The sequence below is a fragment of the Brachyhypopomus gauderio genome, chromosome 16 (genome assembly GCF_052324685.1).
Source record: "Brachyhypopomus gauderio isolate BG-103 chromosome 16, BGAUD_0.2, whole genome shotgun sequence".
Taxonomy (NCBI): domain Eukaryota; kingdom Metazoa; phylum Chordata; class Actinopteri; order Gymnotiformes; family Hypopomidae; genus Brachyhypopomus; species Brachyhypopomus gauderio.
In genome coordinates, this window is record NC_135226.1 from 2,871,837 (window position 1) to 2,889,816 (window position 17,980).

At 43.8% G+C, this 17,980-nt stretch overlaps 2 protein-coding genes across 5 annotated transcripts in view; one reads left to right on the top strand and one right to left on the bottom strand.

The window, feature by feature from the left end:
• The window catches only part of tpra (translocated promoter region a, nuclear basket protein), a 28,427-nt gene extending 17,000 nt beyond the window's left edge, over positions 1 to 11,427 (bottom strand). For all 3 annotated transcript variants that reach the window (XM_076976917.1, XM_076976916.1, XM_076976915.1), the window contains exons 1-20: positions 11,220 to 11,427; positions 10,813 to 10,917; positions 10,670 to 10,725; positions 9,960 to 10,056; positions 9,756 to 9,859; positions 9,441 to 9,605; positions 9,161 to 9,253; positions 8,962 to 9,042; positions 8,781 to 8,868; positions 8,520 to 8,660; positions 8,313 to 8,407; positions 7,936 to 8,133; positions 4,392 to 4,499; positions 3,841 to 4,061; positions 2,170 to 2,330; positions 1,556 to 1,683; positions 1,239 to 1,387; positions 963 to 1,125; positions 660 to 794; positions 261 to 401 (exon numbers count right to left, since the gene is read on the bottom strand). In XM_076976917.1, coding sequence (XP_076833032.1) covers positions 261 to 401; positions 660 to 794; positions 963 to 1,125; positions 1,239 to 1,387; positions 1,556 to 1,683; positions 2,170 to 2,330; positions 3,841 to 4,061; positions 4,392 to 4,499; positions 7,936 to 8,133; positions 8,313 to 8,407; positions 8,520 to 8,660; positions 8,781 to 8,868; positions 8,962 to 9,042; positions 9,161 to 9,253; positions 9,441 to 9,605; positions 9,756 to 9,859; positions 9,960 to 10,056; positions 10,670 to 10,725; positions 10,813 to 10,917; positions 11,220 to 11,370 — 2,580 coding nt within the window. In that variant the 5' untranslated portion in view covers positions 11,371 to 11,427. The remainder of the gene's footprint in view (positions 1 to 260; positions 402 to 659; positions 795 to 962; positions 1,126 to 1,238; positions 1,388 to 1,555; positions 1,684 to 2,169; positions 2,331 to 3,840; positions 4,062 to 4,391; positions 4,500 to 7,935; positions 8,134 to 8,312; positions 8,408 to 8,519; positions 8,661 to 8,780; positions 8,869 to 8,961; positions 9,043 to 9,160; positions 9,254 to 9,440; positions 9,606 to 9,755; positions 9,860 to 9,959; positions 10,057 to 10,669; positions 10,726 to 10,812; positions 10,918 to 11,219) is intronic.
• A 23-nt stretch (positions 11,428 to 11,450) lies between these two features.
• Positions 11,451 to 17,763, top strand: odr4 (odr-4 GPCR localization factor homolog). Of its 2 annotated transcripts, XM_076976920.1 has the most exons (14): positions 11,451 to 11,600; positions 12,046 to 12,175; positions 12,263 to 12,400; positions 12,521 to 12,616; positions 13,786 to 13,892; positions 14,393 to 14,429; positions 14,544 to 14,681; positions 14,834 to 14,929; positions 15,068 to 15,127; positions 15,261 to 15,392; positions 15,538 to 15,613; positions 16,091 to 16,267; positions 17,217 to 17,327; positions 17,638 to 17,763. In XM_076976920.1, exons 2-14 carry the CDS (start codon positions 12,077 to 12,079, stop codon positions 17,703 to 17,705), a joined length of 1,335 nt encoding a protein of 444 aa, XP_076833035.1. In that variant the 5' UTR covers positions 11,451 to 11,600; positions 12,046 to 12,076; the 3' UTR covers positions 17,706 to 17,763. The 2 variants fall into 2 exon arrangements, with proteins under 2 accessions (XP_076833035.1, XP_076833036.1); XM_076976921.1 differs by lacking the exon at positions 16,091 to 16,267.
• The last annotated feature ends 217 nt before the right edge of the window (positions 17,764 to 17,980 follow it).

The following is a 17,980-nucleotide window of genomic DNA, read 5'->3' on the forward strand; positions in this document are numbered from 1 at the left end:
TTTGCCTTTTGTCTTGTGTGCAAGCTGAATGTCAATTAAAACTGGAGGCAACAAATGGAAAGGGTGCCGTTAGCAAGCTAACTAGCTAGCTTGATTGCATGAGCCTTATAAGCATAGAGGTAGCCTGCTAGGTTTAGCTGTTAGCTTTCACTCATTATCGAATTTGACGTTTTGCAGTCAAACTCAAAGAGAGTAAAGTTACAGCAATTACAACAGCGGTCCAGGAACTACGTCCTTGAATCCTAACGAGTGCAGCTTACATCTTGCTTGCGTTCCAGTGCGTGTCTCTGTTCCACCTCCTGTTCCAGCCTCTTCTTCAGCTGAGCGATCTCCTTCTGCAGCTGCTCCACCTGGCTTCTGTAGCGGTCCTTGGTCTCCGCCTCCGAGCGCTCCATTGTCAGCTAGGACGTCAGAAAGCAAGGGATTAGGCACCATAGCCCAACCAGGCGAACAATATAGGAGAGAGGTTACTTCGAACAAGCCCAAGGGTTCCTCCATTTGCAGTGACTCCACTAAAACTATGGAGGAAAATCTGAATACACCTCACTACCCACAAAGACATTAGCTGATCTCTATCAATGCAAAGACACTTTCGGTTTCCAGTTAATGATCAAAGAGTATTGCATCCAGAAAGTGGCAATGAAAGAGCGGAAACACACCTGGATTGATTTGAGGTTGGTGAGCAAAAGATTCTGGCCCCGCTGCTCTGCTAGGATGAACTCTTTCTCCTGGGTCAGTCTGATCTCCGCCTGCTTCTGGATATCACGCTCCTTACGGAGGTTCTCACAGCGCACCTTGGAACGCAGCAGGAACACGTGCGTTTCGTTAGTGGGTGACGGAATGAGACCTTTATGACATGGTGCTGCCAGAGATTTCCCCAAAGTGACCAGAACACCGTCAATGTCAAACCATAAAGATCAATCACAGTGAAAATAGCCACCCTGACATACAAGCGAGCACACCTCAACTACGGCTAGCTTCTCGTTGGCTTCCCTTAGGTCCTGCGTCATGGTGTGGATGATCTGCTCATATTTCTGGGAAGTGGCCGACAGGATCCGAGCCTTCTCCCGTAGGGAGTCGATCTCCCGTCGATATCCGTTCACGTTGTCCTGGAGCATCTCGTATCTGCCAGGAAACACAGGAAGATAACGGCAGTAAGTAGTAATTCAGGGGTGCAGTGCAAGAATATTCAACCCAGCAAAAATCCTTCTTGGAACTGTGAGGGCAGGAGAACTCACCGCTTAGAGGCAAACTCCAGCTGAGAGGAGAGCTTGGCCTTCTGGGAAATGAGGTTCGACACTTGGCCCTGCAGCCGCTCGTTCTGCTCATTGAGCAGCTTGTCGTTCTCCGCCTTCTCCTTCTTGTACGTCATGAAGGCCTCATTCAGCTACGAGGAAGCAGGGCAGTTCAGATCAGGTTTGGTGATATTAATGTTTGGCTGGTGTGAAAGTGGGTCAACACCGAGGAAACTTCAGAGCATGTAGCTACAGTTGAGGCACTTAGCATCGTTTACAAACATGACTAAAAGGTACAGGGGTAAAATGGTAGCACTGACCTGCTTGAAGGCTGTTTTAGCCTGCATGGCCTGGGCGGTCTCAGCAGCTGCAGTTCGGACTGTAGGGGACCTTATGGGCATGTTTCCGGGTCTGCTAGGAGCAGCAGGCTGGGCCGCTCCCTCCGAGCCTGAACACGAATGACAAGGAATTAAAACTCATGAGAACTGAAGGAATAAACTCGTAGATTAGCAAGCTGGGCCCAAACATGTTTTCTGCATTGCTCATTCTGTCTGCTTGCTAACCATATAAAACCAGTTTTGTAGTTTTGCCTCACTGCCTCAGCCAATAGGACAGCAGGTACTCCCTGCCGCAGCCAATAGGACAGCAGGTACTCCCTGCCTCAGCCAATAGGACAGCAGGTACTCCCTGCCTCAGCCAATAGGACAGCAGGTACTCCCTGCCTCAGCCAATAGGACAGCAGGTACTCCCTGCCTCAGCCAATAGGACAGCAGGTACTCCCTGCCTCAGCCAATAGGACAGCAGGTACTCCCTGCCTCAGCCAATAGGACAGCAAGTACTCCCTGCCTCAGCCAATAGGACAGCAGGTACTCCCTGCCGCAGCCAATAGGACAGCAGGTACTCCCTGCCGCAGCCAATAGGACAGCAGGCTCACTCTGTGGTGGGAGCTCCACGCCGGCAGTCTGCAGCAGGATGCGGTACATGTCTCTCTGCCTCATGGCGGAGTTGGCCAGCTGCTTCTGCTGGCTGCTCTGCTCCTTTAGCAGGTCCAGCTCCTGCTGCACCTGCTCCAGATTCTTCTCCAGCTCTGTTTGCCTGCGAGAAGATAATTACAATTACATTTGATCTTATTTAAATGTGTGTATGTATGTGTGTATGTATACATAGGGAGTTTGTGTGTGTGTGTGTGTGTGTGTGTGTGTGTGTGTGTGTATAGATAATGTCAAAAGTATTCGCTCACCCATCTAAATGATAGGAAACAGGTGTTACATTCACTTCCATGGCCACAGGTGTATAAAATTAAGCACCTAGGAATGCAGACTTTTTTTTTTTACATTTGTGAATGAATGGGTCGCTCTCAGGAGCTCAGTGAATTCCAGTGTGGAACTGTGATAGGATGCCACCTGTGCAGCAAATCCAGTCATGACATTTCCTCACTCCTAAATATTCCACAGTGTCAGCTGCATTATAAGAAAATGGAAGTGTTTGGGAACGACAGCATCTCATCCACAAAGTGTTAGGACACGTAAACTGACGGAGGGGGGTCAGTGGATGCTGAAGCGCATAGTGTGAAGAGGTCGCCAACTTTCTGCAGTCAATCACTACAGACATCCAAACTTCATGTGGCCTTCAGATCAGCTCAAGAACAGTGCACAGAGAGCTTCATGGAATGGGTTTCCATGGTCGAGCAGCTGCATCCAAGCCATACATCACCAAGTGCGATACAAAGCGTCAGATGCAGTGGTGTAAAGCACGCCGCCACTGGACTCTAGAGCAGTGGAGGTGTGTTCTCTGGAGTGATGAATCACACTTCATCTGGCAATCTGATGGACGAGTCTGGGTTTGGCGGTTGCCAGGAGAACGGTAGTTGTCTGACTGCACTGTGCCAAATGTAAAGTTTGGTGGAGGGGGGATTATGGTGTGGGGTTGTTTTTCAGGAGCTGGGCTTGGCCCCTTAGTTCCAGGGAAAGGAACTCTGAATGCTTCAGCATACCAAGACATTTTGGACAATTCGATGCTCCCAACTTTGTGGGAATAGTTTGGAGTTGGCCCCTACTTCTTCCAACATCACTGTTCACCAGTGCACAAAACAAAGTCCATAAAAACATGGATGGCAGAGTCTGGTGTGGATGAACTTGACTGGCCTGCACAGAGTCCTGACCTCAACCTGATAGAACACCTTTGGGATGAATTAGAGTGGAGACTGAGAGCCAGGCCTTCTCGTCCAACATCAATATGTGACCCCACTAATGTGCTTCTGGAAGAATGGTCAAAAATCCCCATAAACACACTCCTAAACCTTGTGGACAACCTTCCCAGAAGAGCTGAAGCTTTTCTATGACCAACGTCATATTGAACACTATGGATTAAGAATGAGATGTCACTTAAGTTCAAGGAAGGAAGGTGAGCAAATACTTTTGGCAATATAGTGTGTGTGTATGTATATGTATTTATTATATATCAACAGAGAGCATAGCATGTTTGTAACTTTTACAGGCCAATTAGTAGTGGTCTGCCGGTTGGAATCAATGATGTCTAGTAAGGATTTAAGATGAATCCAAAGTGATTAAGCTAAACACACAACCGCTGTAGGCCTAGAGATTACCTGGCCGTCTTGGCTTCACTCTCGGTTCTCTCCTGATGCTCCTTGAGCTCTCTGATCTGGGCCAGTAAGTTCTGGTTCTGCTGCTGGAGCTCCTCCACACTACGGAAGGCTACCTGGTGGGGGCCCAGCGCCTCCGAGCTGCTGCTCACCGCGGCCCCCACGTCCTCACGCACCACCTGGTTGCCCCGAGCCTCCTCCAGCTCCACCAGCAGCACACGCACCTGTTCCCAGGTGACAGCAGGTAAAGGAGTTACTGTAAAATGCAATACTTTATATATACTTTTTCTTTTTGATAAACTACACCTTCAGTGGGCGTTTCCCTATGAGCACTGGAAAATAAAATTCCTACATTTTTATTTATTCTTAAATAGTTCATTTTTACATTTCTGCTGCTGCATACCACAAGATCAATGTCCAGCTCTAATACCAGTACAGCATGCCAGTCATTTTAGTGCTCATCAACCATAACTGTGTTCATGGAAGATTATAACTTACTGATGCCACCTGATGCACCAATGGAGGATGTACTGTAGAACAAATGTCTGGCTCACCTGCTGAGACAGGTCTGTAGTCTGTTTCTGAGCCCTCTGCCACTCTCTGTCCAGCAGACGGGATTGCTTATTGGCCTCTTCAGTTTCCTTCTGCAGTTTGTCGATCTCCTGCAACACGATAAAGAACAACACTTCTTTCTAATGGTGTATTTTTAGTGTCGTGGAAATTTGCGGAAACCTTGGTGGTGAGCAAGATATATAGTCAAAACTGGGTAAGATCAAAGTAATAGTACATTTATTAAAGTACAAATAGCAATAATCAAAGAACAAAAATTAACAAGACAATATGGATCGATCCAGACATCTCCTACACGCTCTGTGTCTGTAAGAGAGAGCTGCCCTCTCTCCAGAACCATGGATCTTTGTAAAACCGCTGACTCATCATTATCTTAACAGTGAGTCATGGCTGCCAAGCTACCCCTCCCTAGCAGAGTGAGGTTCCTCCTCAGCTCATGTGAGTAGCGTAGAGTTCAAGGATACCCATATCTCACAGTGGTTCTTTATCATTAAGATACATAAGGAGCATGAAATATTTCCTTCTCTACAAGCTGCTTACAATCATGTGTAACCAGGTTCACACCGAGTGCTTACAGTCATCAATGGTCAGAATACATAAATTAAGGACATGGTGTGCATCACACAGTATTAAACTCATAGAGAAAGGATCACATGGGTCTCATACAGACCACATAAGTGTTATGTGAGTGTCAGTGAAGGTTCACGTGTGTGTGTGTGTGTGTGTGTGTGTGTGTGTATCATTAGTTTACATATCTAATACAATGATTAATCAATTGTTTACATATCTCTTATGTAGAACAATGATTGATTATTATAACTCATGGACTATAATGAAATAATATTTCCATCACAGTAGTTTAGGTCCCTTGGTTTAGAACAAAGCAGAAGACTCTCCTTTGCATAAATTTCACACTGACATACCATGAAGCCAAAGAAGTCACAAACAAAGCAAACAAAAATGTCAAATGGTGATGGATATTGTCATGTCCAGATTGGATAATTTTGTGATGTTTCATGCTGCAAAATATACTAGAATAACGCCAAACTAAAATTTCAAAACAATGCTCTGTGCTAGACTTAATGTGCTTGTGCACATCTGGTGGTATTTTACCATTTGAAAATTCACAGAGAGCTGGTAAAATACACCGTAACCCTAGAATTGAAACACCACTGGGAAGTCCTTCCCACTTTAGGCATTTAGTTAGTATCCAAAACTGCTGTCATCTACCGCAGGGGTTCTCAACTGGTCTCAGCCCGGGACCCACATTTTCTCATTGTTATTAAGTCGCAACCCAGTTTTATACAATACAAGTGTTATAACAAATAAAAAGGGTAAACAATTGGTGGTTACCATGGCAACAAAACTGGTTTGCAAGCATTGCAGCACTCACATCAGGTCAGCTGTTATTTAGTATCTCTGCCATCCAACATGCCTGATGTCTTTCTCTTCCTTGTATCTGTGGTTAAGTTGGTTTCATGTTCGCATATTCGGAATTAGACACGTTATTTTAAATGTACTACTGTCGCCATCTACAAATGACCTTAACATGGACTAAAGTGGCGGTTGAAAACGCCCCACTCTGTTTTTCTGCAACGCTTTCAATAGTTTTTAAACGATCCTTCATAAGAAAAACAAGTTGTATACATATTAAGTGCACTCTAAACAACAACAATAATGGGTATTTCTACCTCTTACCTCTTTGTAAGAGGTTGCAGTGGTGACAGGAGAATATTTAAAATACGTCTATTCCTGATGTAAACAAAGTTATAGATGTTTGTCTTGGTTGCCACAAATAAGAATTTGCATATTTTGGCACTTTTAACTTAAAGGTGTTGAAGAAAGATTTCCGAATATGCGAACGTGAAACGAACTTTACCAAGTTTCCTAGTATGAATATGAGTGACTTTTGATCCCACCAGCTACACAACGCAACCCACTCACACATCTCTCTCACCCACGCACACATCTAGTTCAGGACGATATTACTAGCCCCCTGAAATTTGAAGTTTCCTCAAGATTCTGGCAAGATCCTTTTTAGCAGAGCAAGGCAGTTCTAACAGAGCATTTGTAAACATAAAATGTTTCATTAGAAGGACCAAAATATTCATATTTGTGCACCAAAACATTATTATGTAAGAATAAGCTAAAATGACCAGGGACATTATTATTAGCCCCCTTTAAGAAATGACCATTTATTAAGTCATCACACAAGCCACTTTTGTGCAGTGATGTGCTTTACCTTCACAGGTGATGTGCTTTACCTTCACAGGTGATGTGCATAAAGGTGATCAGGTGAAACAGATGATTGCACTCAATTAAGTTAATTAACTCATTTAAGTTAAAACATGGTATAAAAGCCTCATTATAGAGCTGGCAGTTGAGGAAGTAACATGCCAAAAACTAAGGAAATCAGTTTGGACCTGAGAAAAAGAATTACTGATGCAAATACAAAGATATCCAAGTGTTTCCAAGTGTCAAGAACTGGAGTGAGAGGCATCATTCAGAGATTTGAAGACAGCAACACAGTGCAAATGACAATGCATCCTAAACACACATCCCTCTTGGTGAAGAACTATCTCCAGACGGCCAAAGTGAATGTCATTGAATGGCCTGCACAAAGCCCTGACTTAAATACAATAGAAAATCTGTGGGGTGACAAAGAAAAATGTCCATGCCAGACATATACAATTGACTATTAGGATGTGTGGGGCTAATAATTTTGACTCGGACAGTTTGTTTTGTGTAATATCTTCATTTCTGAGTGGAATATAAAATGGTGTAAACATCCAAAATAAAACTACGATGTCTAAAAAAAGCTGTGTTCAGTTTATTTTGCTCTGGTTAATATCACTTGGAAAATACTTAGAAAACAAGGACAATTGTGTAAGGGGGCTAATAATATCGTCCTCCACTGTATCTAACTAGTATTTTATACACACCACACACAGTCATACATGCTACATACCTTCATACACCTTTATACATTCTGCACACCTTCATACACACCACAAACATTCCCACACACCATTCACAGCTTAACACACACTAGACTCAAATCTTGATCCCACACAGGGCATTGAGCATATGCTTCCTCACTCAAGGCTATTAGCCATAATCTTAGTGAGAACAGGACACACCTTTTCAAGCCCTCTCGTATTTCCTTCAGGAAATGCAAATTAGTTAAAAACTACAAATCCTATCGACTCAAAAAATACTTAACAAGTCACAACATTTCATTGATGTGAAACTGCCAGGGTAAAGATGTCAGGAAGGCTTTGTGAGTAGACGATAAGTGGGTCTGCATCGCCATGGTCTTTCACTCCTCATTCAACTGTCCTCTCTTCAAAATGTGTACACTGATGTGCTCAAGAGGTAGGCCTATCGTCTTTTAGATGCAGATACAGCACGGAGTATTGAAGACCCTCTAATAAGTCCCACCAACACCGGGCTGACTCCATTTCTCAGTCTAGCGTTTATCCTGCACGTATAAAGGCCAGCATCAAACGCGCGTCCAAACACACCCACCTTCATAGCTTGCTCCAGCTTGGAGCAGAGGCTGCCCATGGACCTCTGCATGTTCTCGTACTCCTCCCTCTGTCTCTTCAGGACGGGGGCCTTGGTCTCCACCTCCAGCACGATCTCGTTCAGCACCTTGCTGATCCGCTTATTCTCCAGCTTCTCCAGGTGCAGCTGGTCCTGAGCCTCCACAAACGCGTTGTACAGCTACAGGGCACAGGGGGGGGGGGGGGGGGGGGGGGGGCACACGGCATCAATCATATCACTGGTGCATAATGTGCAAGGCGACTCGGCGCTACTGTGTCGCTGTAACGTCTACACAGAATGCACACATGGGGAAAGGTAAGCAGCTACTGTTCGTTTGTTCTACATGTGGGTTGTCCTACCTCCATTAGCTTCATGCCAGGTTTCACTATCTTGGCCACAACAGCTGCAGTTGGAGACAAGTTGGTCAGCTCCTCTTCTGTGAGAGCTGGAACTCCTGGTCCAGGAGCAAAAATGTTATATTTTGTTATTTGCTCGGTTTAAAATGGGAGCATTTTAAAGGAGATTTGTCTGTCTCAGGTTCTAATCATATAGGTAAAGTACACAACCTCTTCTCTTGAAGTTGGCAAGGCTTGTATTACTATTCTCCAACTCCTTCTCCAGGTTCCTGATCTTCTCCTGAAGCTCATCCTGCACTTTGCTTTGTGAGCCCTCCAGATCGGATAACTTCTTCTCTGTAGTTTTGTTAGCTGTTGGCAAGACATAAAACTTTAAAATCCATTCACCAAAACACACAAAGCTTGGGCCTGTGTTGACAAGCCATCTACTTTTCTATTGTGCTCAAGACAAAACTGAGAATCTGCTTATACCTTCTGCTGCCTCCTTTAGCAATTTGTTAAGCTCTTCAACAGCTCTGTTCAATTCTCCGTTCCTGACCTCTAAATCAGCAGCAGAGTCCTATGGAGACCACACAGCTTAGAACAAGAGCAACCATGGGGTCATCAACGCGCACACTCAATACAGTACCGACACGGTCATAAACGCACTGACCTTGTACAGGCCGCAGAGCCTGAGGTTGGCGTTCAGCTCGTTCCGATATTTTTCCTCCATGGCAGTGCGCCGGTCCTTCTCCTGAGATAAGAGGACATATGAATATGTCTGCCTCAACACCACACTCCTTTATTCAACACCACACTCCTTTATTCAACAGGGAACACTGAAGAAAGCGGTTTGTGAAACAGCAGCCAACCTCTTCCAGTTTGGTCAACAGAGCCTCAATGTTTTTTTGCAGGTTTTCACTTGTGATCTTAAGCTCACCCACTTCATCCTGAAGCCTGGTGACCTGGAGAGTAAGACAACACGCTTGTCAATGCCTACCGATCTCCAGCAAATAAAGACACAACACGGTTCTAAGGCTTGTTCCATAAAGACACAACACGGTTCTAAGGCATGTCCCATAAAGACACAACATGGTTCTAAGGCATGTCCCATAAAGACACAACACGGTTCTAAGGCATGTTCCAGAGCACCTCGTCCTTCTTGTTCTCCAACGAGCACTTCAGCTCCAGGATCTCTTTGCCCTTCTCTCTCGACACATTGAGTAGCTCCTCCGTCTTGCTCTTCAGCTCAGCGTTTAACCACGTGTTCTGGTTCTGGAGGAGTTCTTTCTCCTGCTCCATTCGCTTCTCTCGGTGCTGTCACAAGACACATTCAGAGCTCATTAACAATCAACAGTGGTTCAAGTTGAGGAATTAAAGTTTTTTTTCTGCATTTGGTAACTTTTTCCTTTTAGTATTTTCTCCTGGATTAGTGTTGCTGTTTATAGCAATAATAGTTGACTTTACCTGAATGGACATCTCAGATGACTGGAGCTCATCTAGTTTGAGCTGAAGCTCCATCTTCACTGCACTGGTTTCCCCTAGTTTGTCATTGAGTCGTTTAAGGTCCTCTGAAGAAAAGAAAAAAAAAAACGAGTTTCATTAAATTCCATATAGAAGCCATATTGGCTTAACTGTGAATGAAATTTAAGAATTCACAGATTATCCTACCGGCAAGATTTTCAACCTCTTGTGATTTCCTCTCAAGCAGCCGGGACAGCTCTCTGTTTTCAGCCTCAATTTCGAATTTAGCTTTCTGAGGTTTACCCTGAAACAAGCATATTTTCATTACAAAAGATATAGTAGCATTACTGCCTATGGTTACAGTACTGGAGTCAAGGTAATTAGAGGTAATGGTAATTAGCAAATTCATTGCTGAATTTAAAGAATTCATTCAAACAATAAAAACATCTGCACTCAGACTGGCTACCAGGGAAACGTAATTCCTTTTAATTCAGTATTCAATCAGCAAACATATTTTATTTTGCATAATCTAACAGTTTTATAAGCAAAAGAGGAATATGTACAAGTGCATTATTATTTTTGCACATTTTTATGAAGGGGTTTAGGACATGCCAATTTTATCTACCATTTTTTCCCTACCTTTTATGATACATAATGATGTAAAACAATTTTGGAGCCTCGTTTGTGATTACGAGTACGGGTAAATGGACATGGTATCGGGCGAAAACCAGATACCAGTATCAGTATTCATGCAGCTCTAATATAAATACATTCTGTCTGCACAGAATAGATATGATATTATGACACTGTAGTGGAATTACTTATTAGGAAACAAAATTATGTATGCATTTAAAGTTAAGCACTCAATAAAGTTAACAAAGCATTTGTCTGGTAAAGCATGACATCCAAGCTCTTACCTGCTGTGCCGTTCCATCCTCCTGTTCAGCGTCTTTTAGTTTCTTCAGCTCTTCGGCTAAATAAAACGACAGTGGCATTTTTGCAGAGTGAGCACTGGAGATGTTCTAGTCAAATGTGCTATAACACTGATCATCTCACTTACTGAGGCGGTGGTTCTCCTCCTTGACAGACTGGTATTCTTTACCATGGAGGACGAGCTGTTCCTGAGTCTCGTTAAGTTTCTTCTCAACATTGAAGTACTGTTGCTCTGTTCAAATACACATAAATCACAAACATGTCAAACACCACTAGATCTAATCCCTAATATGATCAAATCGGAGGACACGGTCTTACCACCGTTACATAGGCAGGGAGGTGCTGGTTTGTGATACGTGGGTTTAGGTTGGCAAAAGACCGGGAAGGTTTGATTTTGATCTAGCTCATTACAACACATCTTTAGATCCGAACATGTGGGACGTGGTGATGTTCGGGGTGTGGAGGGTTGATCTGGTCCCTACACCCCGAACCCTGAACCGAGCTGAACACAGCAGCACAGGCCGCTCCACTCACCGCAGTCCGCCTTGTGGCGCTCATGGGCCGTTCTGACGGAGTCCAACTCGGCCTGCTGGTCCGCCACGAACTTCTCCAGTTTGTTCTGGATCGCTCTGGGGATCTTGTTCAGCTCGGCCCGCTCCAGCGCTTGCTGCAGAAGGTCCGCCATGTCGGTTACCGCACGGACGCGCTGCGACCGGAAGCTGCGTCTCGCCGACCAAACCGGACACGACGCAGACATTTCTGCCGTCCAATCAGCGTCCGTCTCTCTCGTGACGCGTCATCCAATCAGCGTCCGTCTTTCTGATGACGCGTCGGGTCTGCCTGCGTCACCCGGAACTGAGCAGAGAGGCGGCTGCACACGCCGAGAACGTAAGCGTCCCGTAACGTTATTACGAGGTTAGTAACAAACGGTTTTTCTCTGTTTACTGTGGTCGGGTGATTTAAATGTACATTATAAGTGAATAAATAAATAAAGTGGCTAATTTATTTTTGCCCTACTTTCACTCACGGTTCAAAAGCACTTAACATCAACCCTATTTCAGAAGTGTGTTTAGTAGTTCATCTACCTGCAGCCAATTAACTAATTACCGCTATCACGTTAGAATTACATCGGATTTGATTGATAAACCAAAATTATTTTCATAAAACCTAGCTAACTAGTAAGATATATTAGCCAACCAGTTAACTAACTTGATTCCCTACTTGTCTAGGCCACTGAACATATGTTTACATCCAAAACTGCCTGTAGTTCCTACGGATTTAAAGTGCTCGGATATAAACACTGGCCGACACTATTTCTATTTCTTTATTCCTTCCCAAATAAACCGACACATTTCGACAGGTCGACGAGTATCTGCAGTGTTTTCGTCAGAATGGGAAGAGGTTACATCGCTGAGGAGTCTGTAGAGAAGCGCCTCGCTAGTCTCACAGCGGTCGGCGGCTCTCGCCTGACTGGACTTTTAATTGGCCACGTGAGAAAACCAAAGTTAAATTCATATATTTATAATAAAACCGTTTGGTTTTATCAATATTGAATAGACTGCCTTGTTTCCTTTCAGTCGTCAGCGCAGAGAGACTTTGTAGTGCTGGCGGTCCAAACCCCTCGTCGAGAGGCCGAGGGCGCCCCCGAGAGTCGGAATGGCTCGAGCCCGCTGGATGACGTCGATGTGGAGTGGGTCAGCGCGCACGCGAGGCAGGTGGGTCAGCGCGCACGCGAGGCGGGTGGGTCAGCGCGCACGCGAGGCAGGTGGCCAGCAGGTTTAAAATGGCAACGTTTCGTCTGCGTTATTTAGTAATACTGGTGCTGTGCTGTCAAGGTTGCTCGGATGTTACCTGGAGGTGTGGATGTTCTCGGTGTGTTTCTCATCACCCCTCCCGAGTTGGCGAAAGAAGCCCAGAGCACACTAAAAAAGGTACGAGTGTGTTTAGAGCACACTAAAAAAGGTACGAGTGTGTTCAGAGCACACTAAAAAATGTGCGAGTGTGTTTAGAGCACACTAAAAAAGGTACGAGTGTGTTTAGAGCACACTAAAAAAGGTGCGAGTGTGTTTAGAGCACACTAAAAAAGGTGCGAGTGTGTTCAGAGCACACTAAAAAAGGTACGAGTGTGTTTAGAGCACACTAAAAAATGTGCGAGTGTGTTTAGAGCACACTAAAAAATGTGCGAGTGTGTTCAGAGCACACTAAAAAATGTGCGAGTGTGTTTAGAGCACACTAAAAAATGTGCGAGTGTGTTTAGAGCACACTAAAAAATGTGCGAGTGTGTTCAGAGCACACTAAAAAATGTGCGAGTGTGTTCAGAGCACACTAAAAAATGTGCGAGTGTGTTTAGAGCACACTAAAAAATGTGCGAGTGTGTTTAGAGCACACTAAAAAATGTGCGAGTGTGTTTAGAGCACACTAAAAAATGCGAGTGTGTTCAGAGGATGAAGTATGGTGAATGCATTTGGTGCAATGTGCTGTTTCATAACTTGCATTTAACTTGCTGTTTCATAACTTGCATACTGTAAAAATTATTACAATTGAAAGGGACACAAAATCTGATGCATGATCATGTAAATATGCAGTTTCTCCATTTAGCTGTGCATTATGAAGTTTTATTTATAAATTTGAGGTTAAAGTTAAAATCTAATCTCTCTAGATATTCCTGTACCAAAAACTCTCTCAACAAGAAGAGTTCTCTCTCTGAACAGCACTCTCAATTTCATGAGTTTGTCTTGACTATTGTTAAGCAAACAGATTTTGTCTGCCACTGACTACTCAAAAGTAATCACATGCTTTAAACATATACCAACAAGGAAACCAATACCACAGTTATATCAGGGGAGTAACTCACACCTGGTATAATGGGCTTTTTACATGCCATTTATTGATCTATTGATCAGTTGGTCATTTATAGTGGGATGGATCTTTCCTCCCACTTCTCATAGTGTTATTCCTAACATCATAAAACAAGAATAGTGAATATTCCTTCACAACTTACTCCCCCCAAACACAAAAGACCAAATGATGGAATGTGTGTGTGTGTGTGTGTGTGTGTGTGCGTGCGTGCGTGCGTGCATGTGCCTGTGTGTGTCTTTAGCTTGTCTTTGCTGTTGATAAATACATGTCTAAGACGCGGCTTTGGGATCTCTCGGAAGAAGACGTGACTGACCGTGTTGCACTACACATCTGCTCCAAAACAAGAAAGTATCCTTCACAAGTGGTTAAATAAAAACAACTTCAGATGAGGAGACATTTGAAGCATCCATTTTTAATGCAAGCCCATCAACCAAGACAACAGTGAGGTGTTTACACCTCAGGCTAGAGACATCATGACCGATAGATACTGAATGACAGACCATTAGCTTGTATCTGTTCAGTCCTTGTATCTGTCTTCCAGCACCGTTGGCTTAAATAACAATATGCAAATGAGGCTGAAAGTTGATGGGTCATTCTCTTCTGGGTTACTATAGTCCCATCGCGTGCTTACAGGAAACAGAGAGTAATAAATATTTCACTTCCAAAACTGGGACAACTACACATTGTAGATTTGTGATCGTTCTGTAGAAAGTTATGATTGAAGGATTATATACTGGATTGTATATTAACCACTGAAAAGTCACGCAGATGTTCAATATATATATGATTGCCAGCACTGAGTTATTGGTTGCACTAATAAGAATTCCTCCTTAGTTTGCTATATACAGAGCTGTCTGCAAAACATTTGATGTAAAAGACCCAAAGGTATGACTTTCCAGTTTCTTTCCCAAGCAGAGTGTTCATACTCGAGGTCAAACATAAATCTAGTTTTCTTGTTATTTTAATTGGACCCCTACACACTGGGCGAATTCTGTGCAGTGTTCAGCAAAGCCAGCAGACTGGAAGTATCAGTCAGACATCTCCTCCTCCTGGCCAGTCTTCACCTGCTCCGTGAAACTAGACCTGAACATCCCCATCACAGAGATGTCCTCTCAGAACCTGGAGAGATGTCTGAAGGTCCGGTGCAGTTTCTCTGAACTCCTGCTGAAATGTGTAAAAAAAAAAAAAAATTGCTTTTAGGCTTAAACGTTCAGAACACATGTATTGGTGTATTGTAAGTCACCGTTAATAAAAGCGTAATTTAATCATTTCAGTATGATGTGTTACAGGATGGACTGATGAGGTGGGCTAAACAGGTGGAGGCTGCAGTTTGTCTCATAAACGGCAGACCAGTGTCAGACGACTACGAGCTCCTGTCAGGACCGGTGAGGGCCGCTCTGACTCCCCAGAGTGATGTTAACTAACTTTCTGTGTCTGTTTTGTGAGTACAAACCTTTTGGAAGTCAAATTAATATAGAAGTTCTAATAATGTGAGCTTGTGATGGTGTTTGTTTGTCTCCTAGAAAAAGAGCCCCAAAGCAAGTCAGCAGCAGACGTTCCAAGTGCAGATGCTTGTGTCAGCGGTGAGTGTGCACAGGTAGAGCGGGAGTGTGAGGTGCCTCTGTGCTTGATCCACTGTGTGTGTGTGTGTGTGTGTGTGTGTGTGTGTGTGTGTGTGTGTGTGTGTGTGTGTGTGTGTGTAAATCATGGAGGCAGGAGGAGCCAGAAGCAGATCAGAGGTCCAGCGCTCGGGTGCAGGCGTGCGGCGGCTCTGTGTGTGTGCGAGGAGCCGTCCACTGCACAGCCTACATCCACAGCAACAAGCCCAGGGCCAGACAGGCTGCCCAGGTAGGCGGAGCCTTGCCGGCCTGTCCCGGTCCATCTCCGTGCAGCTCCCATCCACGGTCAAACGAGGACTTCAACGTTACGATAAGTGTAGACGTGTGAGCTGTTTGTAATGCCTTGATGTGCTGTTGCTGGGTGGCTTTTACAGGCCATCAAGAGGGACGTCCTGAACACGGTGTCTAACCGAGTGGAGATGCTCCTGGAGGACGTCATGAGTGAAGGGGGTAAAGATGCACAGAAATGGATTATTACTAATAATTAATCATTGATAATAATGATTAACATTAATTGATATTCTTTATTTCTCTACCACTGATTTAGCAATGTCAGTAACTAGGCACTAGATGGTGCCACTGACATGTGTATATTTTATGTTGCTCATGAGCAAACAGTTGCTTCTTATTATATTTTAATTATTGCTTTGCTGAACCTGTTGGGTAGTGTTGGGGAACATACAAAAATACATCTTCTCATAAGCAATAAATGTGCTCTGTGGACAAAAATGAGACGAAGCCTTCAGTAACCTGCATGTGTATGACGGTACGGTGCTGGTTCGCTTCTGCAATCGGATGTTTTCAGCATTATCAAAAGATAATAAGCTAATGATGCCAAAGTTTGATATTATGGCTAAAGGCAAAAATGAGGCTGGCTGAAGTTTTTTTTTTCAGGCTGGCGATGTAATTGTATACCTGTCTGGGTAGGTGCAGTCAGCGGGCAACAGGACCTGCCCCGTAGGGTGTTCGCCCCCCTGCCCGGCTCTGGCCTCCGTGTGTGTGATTATGTGTTCACTGACGAGACCCCCACAGACGTAGCCGAGCGCCTTAAAGAAATGCTTGACTGCGATTCGTTGGAGGAAGACATTGACATGAGTGTAGAGGGTAATATTTTATATCCCTATATATATTACATTTACATTTAGGGCATTTTGTAGACTTACAAAGTGCTTTACCATCTGTTTACAGAATTAATCCTAGATAGTACAGTAGATAAGTCAGAATTCAAGATTCCCTTGAACCAGAATACTACTAAACTACAGAAATCAGTCCCATCACCTAATATTGCAAATAAACACAGGATCAAACCTAAACAACAGGAATGAAAAACTGATATCTAGAAGCGCAAATAGACCATAGACATAAATAAACATAAAATGTAAAGAATAAGGACAGCAAGTGCTTATCTGTGGTGTTAGTGGTCATTTAAGGACTCAACAACTTTTGACATTCAACAACTTCAGTCTACACTCTACATCCAAACATTTGGTTATATGTGACTTCAGTATCACAGTGACGTAACAAAGAATTCCAGACATGGTAAGTCAGGGAATTTGATCATTTATTTGGTCAAGTCATGAAATATCAGGGAAGTTTGAAGCATCTTTAAATTTTAGATGCCGTCAATCAAAATGCTGCATTTATACACATTTCCAATTTTGTGTAGGTGGTTGTTATGGTTACTATTCCTGCACCCATTTGACAAAGGCAGCCTGTTTTTCTTTGGCTTAGTACGGGATCCAGTGTTTGACTCAGCATGACTGAGCGGATCACAGGAACATCTTGGGTTAAGTTCCTTTCCCATAATCCTCTTTGAACCACTTCTCGACATGCCCAGTCCTCTTTCCTTAAATTGTAAGAGCCACCCAAATATTGACTCAGTTGTGCTGTTCAGATCGGCTTGAATAAACATCATAGGACGTGTTTTCCCCTGATTAACAAGGCTGAAATTCCAGCGCAAACATTAGATAAAGGATATCGTTTGCCTTGGGCTACATTAAAGTCATCCAGCGTGAGTCAGACAGCGTCCCTTTCATTTCTGGGTCCTCTCTAGCCTTCTGCTCGGTAGCTGCACAGGGAGGGGAGGTCGGACTCACACAGGAAGTGCCTGTACAGCCCAGCACAGAGTCCGGCGTGAACCAGAACGCCTCACACTACTACGCTGGTATGTTGTATGGTGGCTGTAAATAAACCGGAACCACTGTGCAAATAAAAATGTTTTTGTAGTATATAGAAATATGAGAGTATTATTAAAAAATGGGTGATTATTGTATTGCTGTGTTAAAGACAAAGTGTGAGAGAATTGTTAGTGTTAAATATCAGAGTGTGAGAGAATTCTTGGTGTTCCTCAACCCTTTTCACACTACTGCACACTTGTCTTACTGAAGTTCTCTCTCTCTTTCTCCACCCACCCTCACTCCTCCACCTCCTCCACCTCTCTGCTCCTCCCTCCCTCCCTCCACATCCTTTCTTAGGTGTGGCAGTGGCCACCGTCATCGCACTCCTTGCCACAGCAACGTCCCTTCTGTATCTCGCTGAGTAAGACGTGCAGTTGTTCATTTAAATGCTTTCATTGTAAAATAAACCAATAATTCTCACAATTCTGGCTAATGTTTGTTGTGTTTTATATATATATATATATAATGTATGTATGTATTGTAGCATGTACCTGTAAACCACTTTAGCTCATGAGGGGAGTTATCGGATTAAGGTTACAAGGAAAAAATGTTACCAAAACATTTATTTTTTCCATATGAAATAAAATCAGTTTCTGTTAGCTTTGTTTGCTAAAATGTGTGCCCACAGACTACATTACCA